Source organism: Anneissia japonica, unplaced genomic scaffold (genome assembly GCF_011630105.1).
Source record: "Anneissia japonica isolate Jap-2015-1 unplaced genomic scaffold, ASM1163010v1 scaffold284824_len513422_cov204, whole genome shotgun sequence".
NCBI lineage: Eukaryota > Metazoa > Echinodermata > Crinoidea > Comatulida > Comatulidae > Anneissia > Anneissia japonica.
The window spans coordinates 269751-293728 of record NW_022732066.1 but is presented as its reverse complement, the minus strand read 5'-3'; the positions used below and the strand labels follow the sequence as shown (position 1 = coordinate 293728).

The 23978-nt window shown below is 35.3% G+C and overlaps 1 protein-coding gene across 6 annotated transcripts; it reads left to right on the top strand.

Moving 5' to 3' along the window:
- The first annotated feature begins 6532 nt into the window (after nucleotides 1-6532).
- On the top strand, nucleotides 6533-21014 carry LOC117115570. 6 transcript variants are annotated; one of them, XM_033259424.1, is made up of 24 exons: nucleotides 6533-6652; nucleotides 8837-8900; nucleotides 9392-9507; nucleotides 9931-10171; nucleotides 10253-10368; nucleotides 10635-10875; nucleotides 11758-11873; nucleotides 12253-12502; nucleotides 12590-12705; nucleotides 13535-13790; nucleotides 13875-13990; nucleotides 14255-14495; nucleotides 14578-14693; nucleotides 15042-15291; nucleotides 15376-15491; nucleotides 15755-15995; nucleotides 16077-16192; nucleotides 16575-16824; nucleotides 16911-17026; nucleotides 17855-18065; nucleotides 18712-18750; nucleotides 18837-18952; nucleotides 19662-19902; nucleotides 20600-21014. In XM_033259424.1, the coding sequence occupies exons 2-24, from the start codon at nucleotides 8852-8854 to the stop codon at nucleotides 20605-20607; spliced, it is 3678 nt and encodes a 1225-aa protein (XP_033115315.1). In that variant the 5' UTR covers nucleotides 6533-6652; nucleotides 8837-8851; the 3' UTR covers nucleotides 20608-21014. The 6 variants fall into 6 exon arrangements, with proteins under 6 accessions (XP_033115315.1, XP_033115316.1, XP_033115317.1 ...); XM_033259425.1 differs by lacking the exon at nucleotides 18712-18750 and having other exon boundaries at nucleotides 17855-18104; XM_033259426.1 differs by lacking the exons at nucleotides 13875-13990; nucleotides 14255-14495.
- Nucleotides 21015-23978: the final 2964 nt, after the last annotated feature.

Sequence of the window (23978 nt, the reverse complement as noted above, 5' to 3'; positions counted from 1 at the left end):
TATATATATATATATATATATATATGTATATATATGTATATATATAAATATTTATATTTTCTATTTATTTATATAGTAAAATATAATTGTTGAATGAATTGGAATAACTTTAGATTGAATTAACGATACCTGGCACTGGCACAAGTTTATTCTCCGATGCATACTTTTTCTATCAATCTACACATAGGGTCTTATGAATTCAAGCCTAGGGTCTTATGAATTCAAGCCTAGGGTACCGTAGGTACCAATACAATACCGGCTGTGGTAACACTGCTCGATTTACCCGGAAATTGCCTTAAAGCATTATTGTAACACACTTTAAAAGAGTTGATGGAGTTGCCCTTATATTGTATATTCAGCCCACACATTTTAACAAAAGTCCATACAGTAATTCATTGTAATCCCAATAAAATATTATGAGAAATAACGTGGGTTTGAGTGATGTTCAGTTCGAAGGTCGTCATTAACAACAATAAAAACGTGTCTTGTGTATTTTGTAAGTTCACATGGCAAACCTATACATGAAGACAGTATAGTACTTCTGCATGTTTGTGCAGATACTACCTTTCCTGTTCATTGAGGTGATAGTAACCATAGAGAAAATATGTCTTAACCCCCTGCGCTGAAAAGAATCAGAATACAGTAATACTTTTAGGAAAATCAGAGAAATTATACCGGTATGGTAATGTCTGACAGAAAATAGAAAAGCGACTTGTAATTTTATTTAAAACATTGAATTGCTCACTTAAAAGAAATCAATCAAATTTGTATTTATTAAAATGTTTGTTGCTGAAAAATTCTTAAACTGATTACCAACTAATTAAAGGGTTGTACGATTATAGACGTTTTATAATGCGTCTATTAATTGGCCCAAGAATTTTTTAAATTCTGATTTGTAATTAAAGCTGACAGACATTTTTAATTAACACAACGATGAGCAATTCAACTTGAAAATGTCTAGTTTACTACTGTATTACCTAATTGAAGTGGCGTATCTAGATGTTTTGAAGGGAGGGAGAAGGTGGATGGGGGGGGGGGGGGGGGCGCGGCGGTGGACTTGATGATTACGTTAAGCCGATGGGGGCGAACGTAAAGTGGGGATCGATGATTAGGTGAGGGGCGCTACTTCAGCATGATTGTTTTGAGGCTTGGTACATTTTCAATGGGGAAGGGGACTGGGTGGTATTTTTTATGTGGGAGGAGTGTTTCTTCCCCTGCCCCTTGCGCATCTTCTAGATACGCCACTGCCTTGCTTTATATTAATTTCTAAATTTCAATTTTTAAAGACGAAGTACGTTACATTTCTTTGGCTTCCAGTTGTCAATTGTTTAAGATCCACAATTTCAAAAATATTAACGCATCATTGTTAATAGGCCTATTTTTTAAGTTGATGTCAGTGTACTTTATTTGGTTTAAGGAATAGAATTATATGTATGTATATTTATGTATCTATATCGGAATAAAATTCCATGGGAAAATAACCAATGACTAGCTGATTTCTGTATCAGATATTTAACAAATAGGCCTACGCTTAATACTTACTTCTGTATTATCAAAGATATATTGCTTGTCAATTCAAATTCTTAATTGACAAACTCGGCAACTCGGCGAGACTCATCTAAACAGCCGACCCCTGATTGGCATCTCGATGAATCGTACGCAATTTTGGGATTGTCAACAAATAACCTGGTGGTGGGACGAGGTGGGTTTAAAAATATAGGGATACAAATTGCTTCCAAAACATGGAGTAACAATTGGCTTTGAAAGAGGGAATAAAAATGTATATTAATCGAAGAAAATATTTTAAGTAACGAAATGCGTTAGGCTAAATCATAGGAGTATTTATCAATAAATTTGTTCAGATATTAATTATTTAAACCAGCGGTACACACCATTGGTTTATCCATTCATTATACACAGAATGGACCTACTTCAACTTCAATTCATTTTTATTCAATACATTTGAAACAAAATTTATCGAGACAATTAAAATTGTAAAATATTGCTGGAGAAAAGGAGACACATTAAACCTTTGCGATCTTGGCATGCAGTGTTCCTTAATAAAAAAAAATCCTAAGTTTACTTTGATAATGTTGAAAACAAATACAAAAATAACTCAAAAAAATTATGGGAGGAACTAGGCAGAACTATAGGGAAGGATTCAAATAGAAATAGTGTCCACCCTGACCTAAATTGTGAAAGCTTTAATAATTTTTTCTCAAATATTGGATAGGAAATTTCTAAATCTTTTGAAAGTACTACTCCTGAATGGAAACATCCTTTATGTATCCACAAATTAAATTTTAACATGGTAACATTTGAAAATATTGAAAATGCCCTTTCAGGTCTGTCCGAAAGCAGTAATTTGGATATTCTGAATTTTGATTCAAAATTGCTTAGTTTGCCTCACAATATATTGCAAAATCTCTTTCCTCTATAATAAATTTGTCTATTAGGCTGGGTATTGTTCCTGAGGATTGGAAACTCACAAAAACAACACCTATCTATAAAGGTAGTGGATGTATTTCAAAAATTGTTGAAAGAGAAATTCAGAATCAATTAGTTAGTTATTTAAACGAAAATGATCTCATAAGTGTAGATCAATATGCCTTCAGAAAATACCACTCCTGGACCACCATCACTTGCCTTCATCGAGTTATAGATGAATGGATGGAAACTTTGAATGACCATGAAATGATTGGAGCCTGTTTTCTCGACATATCTAAATGCTTTGACTCCATTGATCATACTCTTCTCCTAGCTAAATTAGAAAATTATGGCATTAAAGCCACTGAAATCAAATGGTTTAAAAGTTATCTTTCACAGCGCAAACAAGTAGTCAAATGTCATAATAAATTACCGGTATCTGAAAAAGCAAATGTTGAAATTGACATCCCACAGGGTAGTGTGTTAGGACCGATCTTATTTTCATTATTTATTAATGACCTTCCACAATATGTATCTCCAGGATCATGTAGCATATATGCATGCGGATGATGTTGTCATCTACACTACTGACAAATCGGTAGAAAATATCAATATCAAATTACAATCAATAATAATAATAATGTCGCAAATTGGTATAAATTTAATAAATTACTTGTAAATTCTACCAAAACCAAACTTATGTTAATTAAAAATAGAAATGTTCGCCCTCTTTCCTCTTTGAATATTCATGTTGATAATGAAACCATTGATGAGGTAAAAAACATCCGTTATTTAGGACTTCAAATTGATGAAAACCTTACCTGGAATGACCATATTCGAAAATTAAATAAAACTATTGTGTACAAAATTAACATCCTAAATAAATTGGCAGAAACACTAAATGAATCTCTTCTAAATATTCTTTATAGAAGTACAATACAACCCTGTATGGGCTATGCAATCTCAGTGTGGGGAACTACGTCTAACAAAAACAAAAACATTCCATTAAGGCTACAAAAACGAGCTGCTGGAATAGTTAAAAATAATTTTGATTTTATAAATTTTCGTGAAATTGATCTTATTAAGCAAAATAATTGGAAACTTTTTGATGAATGTAGAGATTACGCCCTTGCATGTTTAATGTACAAATGTATAAATGGTGTTGCGCCTTCCCGCCTATGTAATGATATAGAAATGGTTGTTGACCGACATGGATATTCTACGAGATACGCTCACTCGCTTAATGTCCAAATTCCAAATTGCTCTGTAATGAATGGCTCTTTAAAAATCTCTGGAGCAAAAGCTTGGAACAAAATCCCAATCAGAATTCAAGAATGTCAATCTCTTAATTTATTCAAAATTACTTATAAGAAACACTTTTTCTGATTTCACAATCATTTCCTTTTATATTTTCTTGGTCTATACTTTTAACATTTATTCCCGGCCCCGAAACTACCGGGATGGTGTCCGGCGGGGGATAGTTTTACCATTGTTTAGTTAGGTTTGTAGTTAAGATAAAAGTTGTGACAGCCCCGAAACCTTGACTCAGAAATACCGGGATGGTGTCCGGCGGGGGATAGTTTTTACAATTGTTTAGTTAGGTTTGTAGTTAAGATAAAAGTTGTGACAGCCCCGAAACCTTGACCCAGAAATACTGGGATGGTGTCCGGCGGGGGATAGTTTCTACCATTTTTATCTATTTAAGTAATTGTACAGTATTTGTCCTACCTGGTAATCCCGGCCCTGAAACCTTGACTCAGAAATACCGGGTTGGTGTCCGGCAGGGGATAGTTTCTACCCTATTGTAGTTAAGTTGTAGTTAAGCATCACCTTGACCTGTAATTCCTGGCCCCGAAACCTTGACTCAGAAGTACCGGGTTGGTGTCCGGCGGGGGATAGTTTTCCACCAATAAATAAATAAATAAATAAATAAATAAATAAATAAATAAATAAATGAATGAATGAATGAATGAATGAATGAATGAATGAACGAACGAACGAACGAACGAACGAACGAACGAACGAGCGAGCGAGCGAGCAAGCAAGCAAGCAAGCAAACAAACAAACAAACAAACAAACAAACAAATAAATAAATAAATAAATAAATAAGTTAAAAGATAAAATCAATTAAAATCACTACACATAAACTACAGGACACTTAAAACTACCAATAAAAATTACAATATTAAAATTGTGAGATAAAATTTTAAAAAAATAAAATAAAATGAAAAAAATAAATCCAGAATTATTATTATTATTATTAAAATGATAGTCTTGTATAAAATTATTTTGAGTAAAACGATAAAAGATACGGTACTGTACAACTGAACGAGACAATACTGAAAGGCTTAATAATGCAGAGGATATGGCAAAAGTCAATAAAACCCGATATTTATGCTGATCGCATTCCATTGGCGAACATTTAGAAAAAAAACAAAAACATTAATAACACAGAGGGTAAAAAATAATTAAAATGTGAGATATCATCATACCAATAAGCCTATTTCCCTATAGCCTCGCGGCTAAAAGTATCCACTTAGAGGGCTGTTGTCCGAAAGGAGGGGGTCTGTACTTGCTTTACGTCTTATACGTTATGTTAATGTAGTTCGTAATTTAATGGGGGAAAAGCATATAAATAGATAAAGATGAAATATCACTGATTTTATAACTTAGGGAGACAAAAGAGGTGTCCTTAATTTCCCAAACCAATATCCTCACCTGTATATTTCTTAGTGGCCGGGGGGGTGGGGGGTGGTGTGGGGGAGTGGCGTGCATCCGGCCCAATTTCCGGTCATCTAGAGGTGCATAATAAAACATTTTCTTACCTCAGTCCCAACCATGGTGGAGCTGAGGTGGTATGGATCCTCCATCTGTGGAAGCACCTCCTCGGGCCCTATTTTGGATTCCTGGATCCGCCACTGCTTCTGAACATTCTCTTAATTAAATTACAAAACTGTTCAACAATCATGGTGAAATGGGTTTATTTAACGTAAGCAAACACAACATATAAAGGAAAGTCCGTATACCCGTACGGTAATTTTTTTCATGAAATTCCCTTAAAAGAGACTATGGAGAATCGATGACGTCATTGACAACCTGCGTGCACAGATACCGTTTCATACCACCTCCATGCTGGCACAGCACCGCCCTCAAGCCCCGAAGCAACATCTGTGATTCTATATATTTATAACTGGTTGTTAATCGGATAAGCGGATGCTTGGACAGCAATGAATTCCTCATTTTCATTTAATTTCATTAATTCCTTAGGATACATTTATATACTGACATCCAAAAAAATCTATTTACAGAATTTTACTTAAAAACATCCTTTTCTACCAGAAATGTTAATTTTTTTATTTTAAAACTTATAACTACACATTAGGCTAATTCAATGTTTTTCAAGCAGTCTATATACTTGAATTGGGCGACAGTATAACTTTACAATTATTAATACGTTAAAAGTAGACAAGTGAAAATGAATGTCGCCTGCAGGACAATACAGTATTTAATTCCAAAAAGTGAGCCACTTCATAAACAAATGGCTCTCCTAGACCGATGTTATAGACACTTAATCTCGTGAATTCGCAACCCTCCTGTTGAATTCGGTCCTCTCCAAGCCAATTATTAAAATATAACAACGGGCAGTGATTTTGCATCCTCTCCGGGTTGAAATTCCCTTAACCTTCGTTTTCCTTGTATTGTTTCACTTGCAAATGAAATAAATTTGATTTGTTATGAATTTACAAAGATCATTTTTCCTTTTTATTTTGAAAACTAATAACTTTTTGAAATATAAGTAAATTTTGCTTTTTATGCATATATGCTACTTTTAATTTTTGAGAGTTTGGGTTTTGAACATGAGAGCAGCAACAAGAAATAAGGACAGTTCTGAATTCAAGAAAACCAGACTGAGAAACTTGCACCCATTTTCAGTGATATAATCTCAGGGCTTAAAGGTACTGTAGTAACATGAGCTAATACTCATGGCTTACACTAATGTATTGTAACCAATAATTTCCTCCAGAGATTTCTGCTGATGATGGTGCCCAAAATGCTGCTATTGGTGGGTTTGTTCGAGGTCAGTCATTCTTCACTCGTTTTAGATCTGACGACACGATATATACCTCGACACTGTGATATAAGAAGCTGATGACCGCTAAAATCCCGTCTATGTAAATTGTGACTATCGCCGTTCGATTGCAAATAGATCTTACCCCGTCAAACCGTAAGTTAACATTAAATACAGGTTTTAATTTTTTGTAAAAATTTAGACAGCCTATTAGTTTAAAACAGTTTACTATATTACAAAGTTTCTTGATGTAGGGGATTTGTATTGTAGGCTTGTATTTAGAGTCACTTACAGCTATCATGTAAGGGTCATAAATACAATTATCAAATTTCAGTTTCGTACTTGATATAACAATGTAGGCCTATGGAACATACGATATTATTCACATATACACAGTTCACATCATGCATCGACACGGCGTATAGTAGGCTGGACGGTCTATCTGACTGAATGTAATTTTATGATTACACACCGGTTCATATCACTGTCGGATCCAAATTGGTAAGAAACGCAATTTAAATAGCCTTGCCCCACCCCCTTTGGGGAGAAAAACCACAATTCGTCGGGGAGAAAAAAAAATAAAAAAAAACTATATGTATTTTTTGTACATATTTTAGACTCTAAAATCGATTAAATAAGACTTTAAAACCTCTAAATTGTCATATTTTTTGGGGCTACGTCCTCTGGACTACTTTCGATTCTTAGCGACGTCCGACCACACCCACTTTTTTCTCGTCGGGGACATCAGCCCCCGTCTCCTCCCGTCGGGCGCCTTGGACCCCCGCCGGGGAAATCCTGGAGCCACCACTGACAGGGAGGCACTGACATAGCCCTCCCCTAACTCGCTAGGGGTATTATCTAAACATCTATGTTCAGTTATTGTCCAGTCTATATTTGACTTATCTAATCCACACACGAAAATTAATAGGTATAACTCTTCAATTGTAGTCTTCAATCAATTGTATACTACTGTTACCTGTTCCTGTTTACCAGTTATAATGACTTTGCCATAAGAGTTGGAATTTGTGTTGCATAGTAGTGGGATCTACGCATGCACGTGAAAATGCAGTAATTTCCCACAAAAGAATAATGTAGGCCTAGGCTAATAATCTTTTCTTCTTTGGAATATCCCCCCCCCCCTTTCAGAGGACACTGCTTAAGTGGTCAACTTTCCACGAAACGATCAAAAGGCCGAATTCATGTACTGTAGGTCTATAGGAAAAAAGAGGTGTTAGAAGACCTATTAATGCTTAAAGTTTTTCAGGTATTTCATAATCATATTTTCCCCAGTTTTCGGATATGCTGGGGCCGGGGCCCTGTGACTTTCTAAGACTGGGGACCCTTTCGGGGTCCCAGTGGCCAATTCTATTGTTAGGTTTCAGATGTGCTCGATTTTAATCTTGTCATTGTATTCTAAATGTTTTAAATGACGAAATAAATGGTCAGTGGCGAGACCCAGGAATTTAAATTAGAGGGGGAAAAGTGAGGGAATTTCACAGATAGAAGGTCTCAGCCCCACAATAGTTGGGATTGAATTAAGAACATTTATGATTATAGCACCTATGGCACTCACAAACTTAAAAATTGAATATAATTTTCTTTTTATTTCCATTTTTTGTTTAAAATTTTGAAACATTTAGGGGGACCGGCTTCCCCCCCATTTAATCTGTCACTAGATTAGATTAGATTGCTTTTCAACATTTTTAATATTTAAAATCAATGGTCTATAAAGTCATTGCAAGCATGAAACTGCTGTTTTGATTATTGACTTTGGCAAAGATCGCCAACTTAACGACGGCTGACGGCGCATATCGACACGTTCTATAGTGGAGCACCTTTAGAAAAGGAAGTTTAGCGGAATTTTCAAAATGACTGAAAAATCATTCAGGAATACGAATATGTATCAAGGTGAGCATCATATCCATTAGACCACGGAGACCTATAGATATACAGTACTTGCAAATTTAACCACCAGAGTGTTTCCCTCATACAACTGACTGAAACGCTCACACACGTTGATCTGTGGTATGATTTCCCAGCTGCGACCTACCAATGTGCTGTTACCACAACTATAGTAGGAAAGAGTTGCTTCGAATCGGATTTAAATTTTGAATTCCAGGTTCGACAACACTTCCACTCTAGTAGATTATCTAATTTAACACTTAAAATATCAAAAGCGAATTGACGTTTCTCTTGGTTTTAATTCCATCTTCGAAGCAATTCCACATTTCGTTGTCTACATAAACAAACCCGTGATCAACGATAATACAATTTTCTTTAAATTAAAGTATATTAACTCTGCACCAACAAACTAAAATTTAATGATTTTTGTGTTTTCAGGCAGGTGGTAAAATCATGAACTACAGAACTCTTGTTGTGGCTGTTGCCATCATGTACATTATCAGTAAGGAATTTTAATGATCATTAATGTAACTGATAGGCTTACCCTGTAAAACCACGGTCAGAAAGACATCACCCACGATCCTACCAGAGTGTTAAATTTACACTTAAATATGTATATATATATGTATATATATTTATATAAATTTATGTATATATATGCATATGTATATATAATGTATATGTATATGTATATATACATATATATACACACATATATATGTATATATATGTAGGATATGTATGTCTGGGTTATTATACATACATATATATATACACACATATGTATATATATATATATGTATGTATGTCTGGGTTATAGTAATAATAATATAATAACAATACAATATATATACATATATATAGGCCTATATATATATGCCTATATATGTATATATTATTTAATGTATGGCAAGGTAGAAAATATTTAGTTATTTAGTCGTTGAAATCAGTGGTGCGTTTTGCAAATTAAATATATAATTATTTCATCTTCAGATGGTAACAATGCATTGATTTGTTACAAATGTACCCAGGATGAAGACCCGTCCTGCGGACATACGCTAGGAGACATGAGTAGTATTCCTCAGGCTACTTGCTCAGGGTCGTGCATGGTAAGAGTATCATCACGTTGGTTTTATTCATAAATATATGACTTATGGAGATTAAGTCACAAGTAATCTGACACTTTGGTAGCAAAATACTATAATGTTACTATGCAAATTGTAGCATATTCCAAGTTCGAGTCTCGGTTAAGATAAGATTGTTTGGTAATTTATGATTGATAAAGTTTCCTTTATAGATCAAAATTATTTTATTTCGTTTACAGAGAACAACAAATATGAAATAATAATATCATTCCACAGCTAATTTTGCTTAGCAATACATACCGTTTCAGTTTTGTTTTGTATTTACTCAATATTGTGGCCTTTTGCCAGCCAAATGATATATAATTAAATATCAAAGGCTCTTCGCCAATGTATGTGCCATATAATTTGATTATGTCAATCGTAAACCCTGTATTTTGTGTTTAATAGATGTCTAAAACTACCATGCCTATAGAAGACACAATCATGGAAATGTATACCAGGTCTTGTGAACAATTCTGCCTTGACACATGTATGAACATGACTGGTATAACCGTATGTAGCCAGTGCTGCACAACTGATCTCTGCAATGGAAATTACGTCGACACTACACAGACAACCGATCTACAACCAGAAGGTGATGCACAACTAGATGGCAGTGCTCAAACAGACGTCGTCGCAGAACCGGAAGGCAAGTGTAGTCAAAAATATATTATAATCTTTTGAATATCAGTGACTTTTTTGATGACAGTTTCTTTAATTAAATTTTCAGCTGTTGACAATGTATTGATGTGCTACAACTGTACACAAGCTGACGATCCGGAATGCGGGCAAACGCTTACTGATACGAGTAGCATTTCACAAGTTCCTTGCACAGGAGTGTGCATGGTATGTATTTCATTAATTGGATATTACCTATGGAGATCAAATGAAATATAAAAGCACAGTTAGTTGCCTCAGTTTTTCATTCTGAATCTCTAACGTTAGTGTGGCCACTAATTTATACACATTATTCCTTTATTTCTTCTCCTTAACAGCTACATAAAAGTTTTTTTTCAATATCTATTTGTAATATATGTCTTGTTTTGGGGCTTCGTCTATATAGGCCTACCTGTCGAATATTTCTTTATAATCATATTATTGGTTTCTTATAGTTGTCTAAAGCTACCATGCCGATAGGGGGCACAACCCTAGAAATGTATATCAGGTCTTGTGAACAATTCTGCCTTGACACTTGTATGAACATGACTAGTATAACCGTATGTAGCCAGTGCTGCACAACTGATCTCTGCAATGGTAATTATGACGAGACTGCACAGACAAGCGATGTACTACCAGAAGATGAATTACAACCAGAAGGCAGTGCTCAAACAGACGTCTTCGAAAAGCCCGAAGGCAAGTATAATACAAAATATATTATAATCTTTCGCTAAGGTGTGTATAAGAGACAGCATATATATATATTATATATATATACACATATATATATAGGCCTATATATATAAATATATAAACCATAATTAGTATTACAACTAATTTATTAGGATATACAAATTCGTAAGAAAATATAAACAATGAGCTATTTAAACTAATTATTAAATATGAGCCATGGAGATCAATTGAAATAGAAACATAGTTAGTGTCCTCGGGTTAGGACCTGAATCTTTAACATTTGTATGTAATGTTTGTATGTGTTTCGTTACTTGGCTAATTGTTAAATATTACCTATGTAAATCAAATAAAATAGAAGCAGTGGTCTCAGGTTGTGTTCTGAATATGTAACTGTGGTAACTAAATTATATACCGTATTTGATTTTCTTCTTAACATCCACATAACATCTTTAGTTGATTTCAATATTATGTATCCGGTTTGTTGTTTTGGGGCTTCGTCTTTTAACACCTTTCGAATATTCTATATAATCCTATCATTGGTTCTTACAGTTGTCGAAAGCTACCGTTCCGATACAAGGCACAATCCTAGAAATGTATTCCAGGTCTTGCGAACAATTCTGCGTTGACACTTGTATGGATTTTTCGTTCGTGTCAGACATGACCGTATGTAGCGAGTGCTGTACAACTGATCTCTGCAATGGTAATTACGTCGACACTACACCTGAAGGTGATGTTCAACCAGAAGCTGATGTACAACCAGATGGCAGTGCTCACCCAGACGTCGTTGCAGAAACGGAAGGCAAGTGTACAATCCAAATTATACGGTGTATCTTTTGAATATTGGTGATGACGTTTTCTACATTTTTCTATTAATACAATTTTCAGCTGGTGACAATGTATTAATGTGCTACAACTGTTCACAAGTTGAAGATCCGACCTGCGGACAGACGCTAAGTGATACGAGTAATATTCCACAGGTTCCTTGCACAGGAATGTGTATGGTAAGTATAATATTATTTAAACTAATTTTTAAATATGAGCTATGGAGATCAATTGAAATAGAAACATAGTAGCATGAGGAGGTTACGACCTGAATCTTTAACATTTGTATGTAATGTTTGTATGTATTTCATTACTTGGCTAATTGTTAAATATTACCTATGTAGATCAAATAAAATAGGAGCAGTGTTCTCAGATTGTGACCTGAATCTCTAACGTCACTGTGGTCACTAAATTATATACTGTATTATATTTTCTTCTTAACATCCACATAACATCTTCAGTTGCTTTCAGTATTATGTAGCCGGATTGTTGTTTTGGGGATTCGTCTTTAAACGCCTGTCGAATATTTCTATATAATCCTATCATTGGTTTTTACAGTTGTCTAAAGCTACCGTTCCGATACAAGGCATAATCCTAGAAATGTATTTTAGGTCTTGCGAACAATCCTGCCTTGACACTTGTATGGATTTTTCGTTCGTGTCAGACATGACCGTATGTAGCGAGTGCTGTACAACTGATCTCTGCAATAGTAATTACGTCGACACTACACCTGAAGGTGATGTACAACCAGAAGCTGATGTACAACCAGATGGCAGTGCTCAACCAGAGGACGTCGCAGAACTGGAAGGTAAGTATACAATCCAAGTTAAACGGTGTATCTTGTGAATATTAGTGATGACGTTTTCTACATTTTTTTTATTATTTAAATTTTCAGCTGGTGACAATGTATTAATGTGCTACAACTGTTCACAAGTTGAAGATCCGACCTGCGGACAAACGCTAAGTGATACGAGTAATATTCCACAGGTTCCTTGCACAGGGATGTGTATGGTAAGTATAATATTATTTAAACTAATTTTTTAAATATGTGCTATGGAGATCAATTAAAATAGAAACATAGTTAGTGGCCTCAGGCTGCGACCTGAATGCTTAACATTTATGTGTAATGTTTGTATGCATTTGTATTTCGTTACTTGACTAATTGTTAAATATTACCTATGTAGATCAAATGAAATAGAAGCAGTGGCCTGGGGTTGTGACCTGAATCTATAACGTTACTGTGATGTTACTGTGGTCACTAAATTATATACCGTATTTTATTTTCTTCTTAACATCCACATGACATCTTAACATCCACATGACCTAAAAAATAAATTTACATTGAATAGTTTTAAATATCATCTTAAGAATTCTTTGGTCTTGGTGTATGGTAATTAATTAATTATCTTTTTTTCTTTTCTTGCTCTCATTTCTATTTGAGTCTTGAAATAATGTGTCTGGTCTTGTGTCCTTATGTTCAAAACTGGATTGGAATTATTATAATTAATTATTAGTAGAATTTTATCTTTCTGTGATTATATTAGTTTAAATACAGCTAATCATTGGTACTGGTAACTTTTCCAACTGTTTTGTTAAAGGTGGCTACGTCTTAAAGCTCTACAAGAACTTACTGTAGCCTCCTTCCATACAATGTATTTTTTTTCTTCAATTTGCATTCTTATTTACTGCATTACTGTATTGTATGGAAAATAAATGTATATTTGATTTGATTTGATTTGATTAGTTGATTTCAATATTATGTAACCGGTTTGTTGTTTAGGGGCTTCATCTTTAAACACCTGTCGAATATTTCTTATAATCCTATCATTGGTTCTTACAGTTGTCTAAAGCTACCGTTCCGATACAAGACACAATCCTAGAAATGTATTTTAGGTCTTGCGAACAATCCTGCCTTGACACTTGTATGGATTTTTCGTTCGTGTCAGACATGACCGTATGTAGCGAGTGCTGTACAACTGATCTCTGCAATGGTAATTACGTCGACACTACACCTGAAGGTGATGTTCAACCAGAAGCTGATGTAGGCCTACAACCAGATGGCAGTGCTCATCCAGACGTCGTCGCAGAACCGGAAGGCAAGTGTACTCCAAAATATATTATAATCTTTTGAATATCAGTGATGACTTTTTTGATGACAGTTTCTTTAATTAAATTTTCAGCTGTTGACCATGTATTGATGTGCTACAACTGTACACAAGCTGACGATCCGGAATGCGGGCAAACGCTTACTGATACGAGTAGTATTTCACAGGTTCCTTGCACAGGAGTGTGCATGGTATGTATTTCATTAATTGGATATTACCTATGGAGATCAAATGAAATATAAGCACAGTTAGTTGCCTCCGTTTTTCGATCTGAATCTCTAACGTTAGTGTGGCCACTAATTTATACACATTATTCCTTTATTTCTTCTCCTTAACAGCTACATAAAAGTTTTTTTCAATATCTATTTGTAATATATGTCTTGTTTTGGGACTTCGTCTATATAGGCCTAACCTGTCGAATATTTCTTTATAATCATATTATTGGTTTCTTATAGTTGTCTAAAGCTACCATGCCGATAGGGGGCACAATCCTAGAAATGTATATCAGGTCTTGTGAACAATTCTGCCTTGACACTTGTATAAACATGACTAGTATAACCGTATGTAGCCAGTGCTGCACAACTGATCTCTGCAATGGTAATTATGACGAGACTGCACAGACAAGCGATGTACTACCAGAAGGTGAATTACAACCAGAAGGCAGTGCTCAAACAGACGTCTTCGAAAAGCCGGAAGGCAAGTATAATACAAAATATATTATAATCTTTCGAATATCAGTGATGACTTTTTAAAACAATTTTATTAATTAAATCTTCAGCTGTTGACAATGTATTAATGTGCTACAACTGTTCACAAGTTGAAGATCCGACCTGCGGACAGACGCTAAGTGATACGAGTAATATTCCACAGGTTCCTTGCACAGGGATGTGTATGGTAAGTATAATATTATTTAAACTAATTTTTAAATATGTGCTATGGAGATCAATTGAAATAGAAACATAGTTAGTGGCCTCAGGCTGCGACCTGAATGTTTAACATTTATGTGTAATGTTTGTATGCATTTGTATTTCGTTACTTGGCTAATTGTTAAATATTACATATGTAGATCAAATGAAATAAAAGTAGTGGCCTGGGGTTGTGAACTGAATCTCTAATCTCACAAAGTGGTAACTAAGTTATATACCGTATTTTACTTTCTTCTTAACATCCACATAACATCTTCAGTTGATTTCAATATTATGTATCTATATTTCTATATAATCCTATCATTGGTTCTTACAGTTGTCTAAAGCTACCGTTCCGATACAAGGCACAATCCTAGAAATGTATTCCAGGTCTTGCGAACAATTCTGCGTTGACACTTGTATGGATTTTTCGTTCGTGTCAGACATGACCGTATGTAGCGAGTGCTGTACAACTGATCTCTGCAATGGTAATTACGTCGACACTACACCTGAAGGTGATGTACAACCAGAAGCTGATGTACAACCAGATGGTAGTGCTCATCTAGACGTCGTTGCAGAACCGGAAGGCAAGTGTACTCCAAAATATATTATAATCTTTTGAATATCAGTGATGACTTTTTTGATGACAGTTTTTTTAATTAAATTTTCAGCTGTTGACAATGTATTGATGTGCTACAACTGTACACAAGCTGACGATCCGGAATGCGGGCAAACGCTTACTGATACGAGTAGTATTTCACAGGTTCCTTGCACAGGAGTGTGCATGGTATGTATTTCATTAATTGAATATTACCTATGGAGATCATATGAAATATAAGCACAGTTAATTGCCTCAGTTTTTCGATCTGAATCTCTAACGTTAGTGTGGCCACTAATTTATACACATTATTCCTTTATTTCTTCTCCTTAACAGCTACATAAAAGTTTTTTTCAATATCTATTTGTAATATATGTCTTGTTTTGGGGCTTCGTCTATATAGGCCTACCTGTCAAATATTTCTTTATAATCATATTATTGGTTTCTTATAGTTGTCTAAAGCTACCATGCCGATAGGGGGCACAATCCTAGAAATGTATATCAGGTCTTGTGAACAATTCTGCCTTGACACTTGTATGAACATGACTAGTATAACCGTATGTAGCCAGTGCTGCACAACTGATCTCTGCAATGGTAATTATGACGAGACTGCACAGACAAGCGATGTACTACCAGAAGGTGAATTACAACCAGGAGGCAGTGCTCAAACAGACGTCTTCGAAAAGCCGGAAGGCAAGTATAATCCAAAATATATTATAATCTTTCGAATATCAGTGATGACTATTAAAACAATTTTATTATATAAATTTTCAGCTGTTGACAATGTATTAATGTGCTACAACTGTTCACAAGTTGAAGATCCGACGTGCGGACAGACGCTAAGTGATACGAGTAATATTCCACAGGTTCCTTGCACAGGGATGTGTATGGTAAGTATAATATTATTTAAACTAATTTTTAAAAAAAATGTGCTATGGAGATCAATTGAAATAGAAACATAGATAGTAGCCTCAGGTTGCGACCTGAATGTTTAACATTTGTATGTAATGTTTGTATGTATTTAGTTATTTGGCTAATTGTTAAATATTACCATGTAGATCAAATAAATTAGGAATAGTGGCATGGGGTTGTGACGTGAATCTCCAAGCTCACTGTGGTCACTAAATTATATACCGTATTTTATTTTCTTCTTAACATCCACATAACATCTTCAGTTGCTTTCAATATTATGTATCCGGTTTGTTGTTTTGGGGCTTCGTCTTTAAACGCCTGTCGAATATTTCTATATAATCCTATCATTGGTTCTTACAGTTGTCTAAAGCAACCATTCCGATACAAGGCACAATCCTAGAAATGTATTCCAGGTCTTGCGAACAATTCTGCGTTGACACTTGTATGGATTTTTCGTTCGTGTCAGACACGACCGTATGTAGCGAGTGCTGTACAACTGATCTCTGCAATAGTAATTACGTCGACACTACACCTGGAGGTGATGTACAACCAGAAGATGATGTACAACCAGATGGCAGTGCTCAACCAGAGGACGTCGCAGAACTGGAAGGTAAGTATACAATCCAAATTAAACGGTGTATCTTGTGAATATTAGTGATGACGTTTTCTACATTTTTTTATTATTTAAATTTTCAGCTGGTGACAATGTATTAATGTGCTACAACTGTTCACAAGTTGAAGATCCGACCTGCGGACAAACGCTAAGTGATACGAGTAATATTCCACAGGTTCCTTGCACAGGGACGTGTATGGTAAGTATAATATTATTTAAACTAATTTTTTAAATATGTGCTATGGAGATCAATTAAAATAGAAACATAGTTAGTGGCCTCAGGCTGCGACCTGAATGTTTAACATTTATGTGTAATGTTTGTATGCATTTGTATTTCGTTACTTGGTTAATTGTTAAATATTACCTATGTAGATCAAATGAAATAGAAGTAGTGGCCTGGGGTTGTGACCTGAATCTATAACGTTACTGTGATGTTACTGTGGTCACTAAATTATATACCATATTTTATTTTCTTCTTAACATCCACATGACATCTTAACATCCACATGACCTAAAAAATAAATTTACATTGAATAGTTTTAAATATCATCTTAAGAATTCTTTTGTCTTGGTGTATGGTAATTAATTAATTATCTTTCTTTCTTTTCTTGCTCTCATTTCTATTTGAATCTTAAATTAATGTGTCTGGTCTTGTGTCCTTATGTTCAAAACTGGATTGGAATTATTATAATTAATTATTAGTAGGATGTTATCTTTCTGTGATTATAATAGTTTAAATACAGCTAATCATTGGTGCCGGTAACTTTTCCAACTGTTTTGTTAAAGGTGGCTACGTCTTAAAGCTCTACAAGAACTTACTGTAGCCTCCTTCCATACAATGTATTTTTTTTTTCAATTTGCATTCTTATTTACTGCATTACTGTATTGTATGGAAAATAAATGCATATTTGATTTTATTTGATTTGATTAGTTGATTTCAATATTATGTAACCGGTTTGTTGTTTAGGGGCTTCATCTTTAAACACCTGTCGAATATTTCTTATAATCCTATCATTGGTTCTTACAGTTGTCTAAAGCTACCGCTCCGATACAAGACACAATCCTAGAAATGTATTTCAGGTCTTGCGAACAATCCTGCCTTGACACTTGTATGGATTTTTCGTTCGTGTCAGACATGACCGTATGTAGCGAGTGCTGTACAACTGATCTCTGCAATGGTAATTACGTCGACACTACACCTGAAGGTGATGTTCAACCAGAAGCTGATGTACAACCAGATGGCAGTGCTCATCCAGACGTCGTTGCAGAACCGGAAGGCAAGTATACAATCCAAATTATATGGTGTATCTTGTGAATATTAGTGATGACGCTTTCTACATTATTCTATTAATACAATTTTCAGATGGTGACAATGTATTAATGTGCTACAACTGTTCACAAGTTGAAGATCCGACCTGCGGACAGACGCTAAGTGATACGAGTAATATTCCACAGGTTCCTTGCACAGGGATGTGTATGGTAAGTATAATATTATTTAAACTAATTTTTAAATATGTGCTATGGAGATCAATTGAAATAGAAACATAGATAGTAGCCTCAGGTTGCGACCTGAATGTTTAACATTTGTATGTAATGTTTGTATGTATTTAGTTACTTGTCTAATTGTTAAATATTACCATGTAGATCAAATAAATTAGGAGCAGTGGCTCGGGGTTGTGACCTGAATCTCTAATCTCACTGTGGTCACTAAATTATATACCGTATTTGATTTTCTTCTTAACATCCACGTAACATCTTCAGTTGCTTTCAATATTATGTATCCGGTTTGTTGTTTTGGGGCTTCGTCTTTAAACCCCTGTCGAATATTTCTATATCTGTCTCTTATACACATCTAGATGTGTATAAGAGACAGTGTACAACCAGATGGCAGTGCTCAACCAGAGGACGTCGCAGAACTGGAAGGTAAGTATACAATCCAAATTAAACGGTGTATCTTGTGAATATTAGTGATGACGTTTTCTACACTTTTTTATTATTTAAATTTTCAGCTGGTGACAATGTATTAATGTGCTACAACTGTTCACAAGTTGAAGATCCGACCTGCGGACAGACGCTAAGTGATACGAGTAATATTCCACAGGTTCCTTGCGCAGGAATGTGTATGGTGAGTATTTCATTACTTGGACTAGTTGTTAAATATTTCCTATGAAGATCAAGATCAAGATCATAGTTAGTGGTCTCAGGTTTGCTACTTAAGGTACATCTTTGACGTAGGTGTGACCAATAAATTACATACAGTCTTGTACTGTTTGTTCTTATACATAACATCTTCGGTTGATTTCAATATTACTATTTGTAATATCCGGCTTGTTGTTTTGAGGCTTCGTGTATATACACTACACATTTTGAGTTCCATATAATCATAGCATTGCTTGCAGTTATCTAAAGTTACTATCCACTAGGAGCATAATCCTGGAAATGCTTGCTGCTTTGTTGCTTGTCATAAACTTGTCGAATAGGTTTTTTTTTTATAATCATGTAATTCCGTCCTCCCCAATGTATGTAAAAATCCAGTATTCTTTGTGTTGCCTAATGTTGTCTAAAGCTACCATACCAATAGGAGACACATAGATCTTGTGAATAATTCTGCTTTGACGCTTGTATGGATATGACAGGCGTAGTGAAGCCAGTTACGTCAGTGTAGCCACTAAATTATATAAGGCCATTCAGTATTCTGCTTGTTCTACTTACGACATACCTTTTCGGTTTATTTAAATTATTGTATTTTTGTATTATCTGGCTTCTCACAAATATATGTGATATGGTTTGATATTATGCCGATCGTAAACCTTGTAGTTTTGTATTACTTACAGTTGTCTAAAGCTACCATGGCGATAGGAGCCAGAAACCTGGAAATGTATTTCAGGTCTTGTGAACAATTCTGTGTTGACACTTGTATAGACATTTCCGACATGACCGTATGTAGCGAATGCTGCGCAACTGATTTATGCAATGGGAATTACCTCGACACTACACAGACAACCGATCTACAACCAGAAGGTGACGTACAACCAGATGGTGGTACTCAGATAGACTTCGGCGAAGAAGCAGAAGGCAAGTATAATCAAAGTTATAAGTAGCGTATCTTTCGAATATGATGATTTTTATTTATTTTTTATTAATTGAATTTCAGCTGGTGATAACGTATTAATGTGCTACAACTGTAGGCCTACACAAATTAAAGATCCGAACTTTGCACAAACGCTAGTGATACGAGTAATATTCCACAGGTTCCTTGCACAGTGATATGTTACTCCGTATTGCTTTATTTGTACTGTACTTCATAAAAGTAGCTGCATAACACGGTTGATTTAATATTTTGTATCCAGCTTGTTCTTTTGTTATGGACAAATAAAGCAATACGGTGTAACGTTAGTGTGACCAATAAATCATATACAGTCTTGCACTGTTTGTTCTTCTACATAACATCTTCGGTTGATTTCAATATTATTATTTGTAATATATAATAATTTTACTCCTACATAACGCATCGCAGTGCCTCTATGCACTTTACATAAAATTATAAAACAAAAAACATCTACTACAACATTCGGCTTTGTCATTATACACCTGTTGAATATTTTTTATATAATCATATCATTGGTTACTTACAGTTGTCTAAAGCTAACATTCCAGAAATCCTAGAAATGATTGTTGCTTAGTCATATACTTGTCAAATATTTTTGTTTTAAATCATTTAATTTCGTCCTCACGTGTATGTAAAAACCCAAAATTGTTGTGTTACTTACAGTTTTCTAGAGCTATGCAGAAGGAGACAAAATTATGGAAATGTATACCAGGTCTTGTGATGATCCTGCTTTGACGCTTGTATGAACATGACAGGCTTGACCGTATGTAGGCACGGTGCTGTACAACTGACCTCTGCAATAGCAATTATGTTGACACTGCAGAGACGGCGATGCACAACCAGAAGGTGATGCGCGATCAGGTGATTCAAAGTCAGAAGGTGAAGCATAACCGAATGGCAGTGCTCAATTAGAAATAGGCGCACAAGCAGAATGAATGGGAAATGTAGTAATAATACCAGCAGCCCTGTTCGATTATATGGCAACTAAACCAAGCGCATTTATTGTAAATTTTACAACCGTTTTCATATGCCTCATTGCAACGATAATTTAGAAATTAAAATCTGTAGTAAATCTATATTTTCGTGTACACCTTATCAAATGTTTTCTTTACTTTGTCAACCGTTACGTGAACGTTCCAGTATTCCAGATCCAGTACTACTGGGGTGGACCCAGAGATGTCCAAAAAAAGGTGGGGGGGACGAAAGGAGGTCCGATCGAGACAACACTGTCCTAGGTGGTCCGGGGCCACGCCCCCGCGAAATTTGTGTGTTCTAGACGCCCGAAAATACCATTTGAGGCGTTCTGGCGTTCTGGGCTATCATTTTTTTCTTTTTCTTTCTTTTTCTTTTCTTTTTCTTTTTTTTTACCTCCCAAGGGGGCCGGGCCGGGCCGTTCCCCCTCCCTAAATCCGCCCCTGAGTACTACATCATATCGACACAATCAGCAAAAGATGTAAGAGTGTTTAACCATGGGCTATTACAGACTAAGTAAAATTACATATTCAGTTCAGTATATTATACAATCATTAAAACTATAATGCCTTGAACAGAAACGGAGATTAGAAGTATTGGATCAACTTTTTGATTACCAATATGCTAGAATACCTTTAAAAATAGAATAATTTAACCTGTTTGGACTGGATTTGATGGGAATACTAACCAATTACTTAACTGTAACCGGTAATCTATGGTAGCATTAAGCCGTCATCTAGGCCTATCTGATCAAGAGACATCATTCTCAGTAAGATTCTCAGTAACAAAAAAGTTCCACAGTTTCTTATATTCTGTATTGTTTTTTCTCCCTTTATGTCGTCTGTATTCCGTTAATATCCACTTTCCTTCTCTGCCAGGTTGCCCTTTATCATTTATTATAATTATTTCTGGTGGCAGGCCCGTACGCAGGATTTTTATTGGGTGGGTGCGAATTTGTAGAGGGTAGGGGCGGGGGAGGTTGGCTGGCCGCATAGAGAGGGCTGGGATTGAGGAGGCGGAGCTCAGGCATTTTTTGTTAATTGAGGTCTTACTTAATCGATTTCTGAAGATGCATGTATTAAAGGTTTTCAGTGGCGAATCAACTTGAAGATGGGGCAGGGAAGGACTTTCACAGATGGAGGCGATACCACATCAGACCCACCATGATTGGGGATGAAGGAAGAAAATTTATGATTAAGCCACCTCCAAATGGCAGGAAATTGCACTCGCAATTTAAATATCATGTTTTTTTCTCCAATTTTTTTTTTCATTTAGAAAAAATTTTAGGGGCACTGTCAGTGGCTAATCTAGGAATTAGAAATAGAGGGAGCAAGGGAAGGACTTTCTCATATCTTGAGGGAAAAATTATGGTTATGGCACCTCTAGATGGCACACTTAGACTTAAATTTGAATAAATTTCTTTTTTTAAATAATTTTGACAAATTGAGGGAGGGGAGGAGAGGGCACCACCACTGGGAATAGTGTACAGTCTAAAACACAAATACATTAGGGGAAATGTCATCATCGGCATTACTTCATCGCTGCTCCTGCTGTGGATGGGCGCTGGTTAGAAGACCAGAGCTTCATTGACAATCGCACAATAATCTGTTATACTTGTTATACCTCCCTGTCTAGACAACCGATATTCTTTCTGTATTGTTTTTGACGTTTCTTTGTGTAATATATTTCTACCCCCAGGGGGGGGAGGGGTGTATCCAACTACTCATTTTAAAAAAAATGTATTTATACACACATAAGGCCTGTTTACTGTAATAACAAGTGGAAAAATTTACCTGACCGTTTTCAATAGAGGAAACCTTGAATTTTAAAAAACTTAAAAGAAATTAAAAGACAACTCAGAAGTCGGGAAAACTCATTTCCCGCCTTCTAGGAATCAAAATGTTCACGGGGGAGAACCCCGGACCCCCCTCCCTTTTTGGGATTTATGGATTCATGGAAAAAAATCGTAGGCAACTACTCAATTTTTTAAATGTATGTATACACACATAAGGCCTATCTACTGTAATAACAATGGGATAAATTTACCTGACCGTTTTCAAGAGGGGAAAACCTTGAATTTTAAAGAACTTTTAAGTAATTAAAAGACACCTCAGAAGTCGGGAAAACTCATTTCCCACCTTCTAAGAATCAAAATTTTGCTGGGGGAGAACCCCCGGACACCCCTTTCTTTTTGGGATTTATGGATTCATGGAAAAAATCGTATGCAACTACTCAATTTTTTTTTATGTATGTATAAACACATAAGGCCTATCTACTGTAATAACAATGGGATAAATTTACCTGACCGTTTTCAAGAGGGGAAAACCTTGAATTTTAAAGAACTTAAAAGTAATTAAAAGACGCCTCAGAAGTCGGGAAAACCCATTTCCCGCCTTCTAAGAATCAAAATTTTCCTGGGGCAGAACCCCCGGACCCCCTTTCTTTTTGGGATTTATGGATTCATGAAAAAAATTGTATGAAACTACTCATTTCTTTTTTATGTATGTATACACACATAAGGCCTATCTACTGTAATAACAGGGATAAATTTACCCGACTGTTTTCAAGAGGGGAAAACCTTGAATTTTGAAGAACTTAAAAGTAATTAAAAGACACCTCGGAAGTCGGGAAAACTCATTTCCCGCCTTTTCTTTGGAGCTTACCGATTTATTAAAAAAAGAATACGCATGCAACTACTAATTTTTTATTTTTATGTAGGCCTATGTATAAACACATAAGGCCTATTTCCTGTAATAACAATGGGAAAAAATTACCTGACCGTTTTCAAGAGGGGAAAACCTTGAAATTTGAAGAACTTAAAAAGTAATTAAGACAACTCAGAAGTCTGAAAAACTCATTTCCCGCCATCTAGGATTCAAAATTTTTTCCGGGGGAGAACCCCGGAACCCCCGCTCCTTTTCTTTGGAGCTTATCGATTCATTGAAAAAAGAATACGTACAGTATGCAACAACTATTTTTTTTTTTTAATGTATACACACATAACAGGCCTATTTACTGTAATAAGAATGAGAAGTTTACCTGACCGTTTTCAAGAGGGGAAAACCTTGAA

Coding starts and splice junctions, on each gene's coding strand:
- LOC117115570 (XM_033259424.1), top strand. CDS start 8,852: ATGAACTACAGAACTCTTGTTGTGGCTGTTGCCATCATGTACATTATC. Junction 10,172..10,252: donor CGTCGTCGCAGAACCGGAAG/GCAAGTGTAGTC, acceptor TTAAATTTTCAG/CTGTTGACAATGTATTGATG. Junction 11,874..12,252: donor CTTGCACAGGAATGTGTATG/GTAAGTATAATA, acceptor TGGTTTTTACAG/TTGTCTAAAGCTACCGTTCC.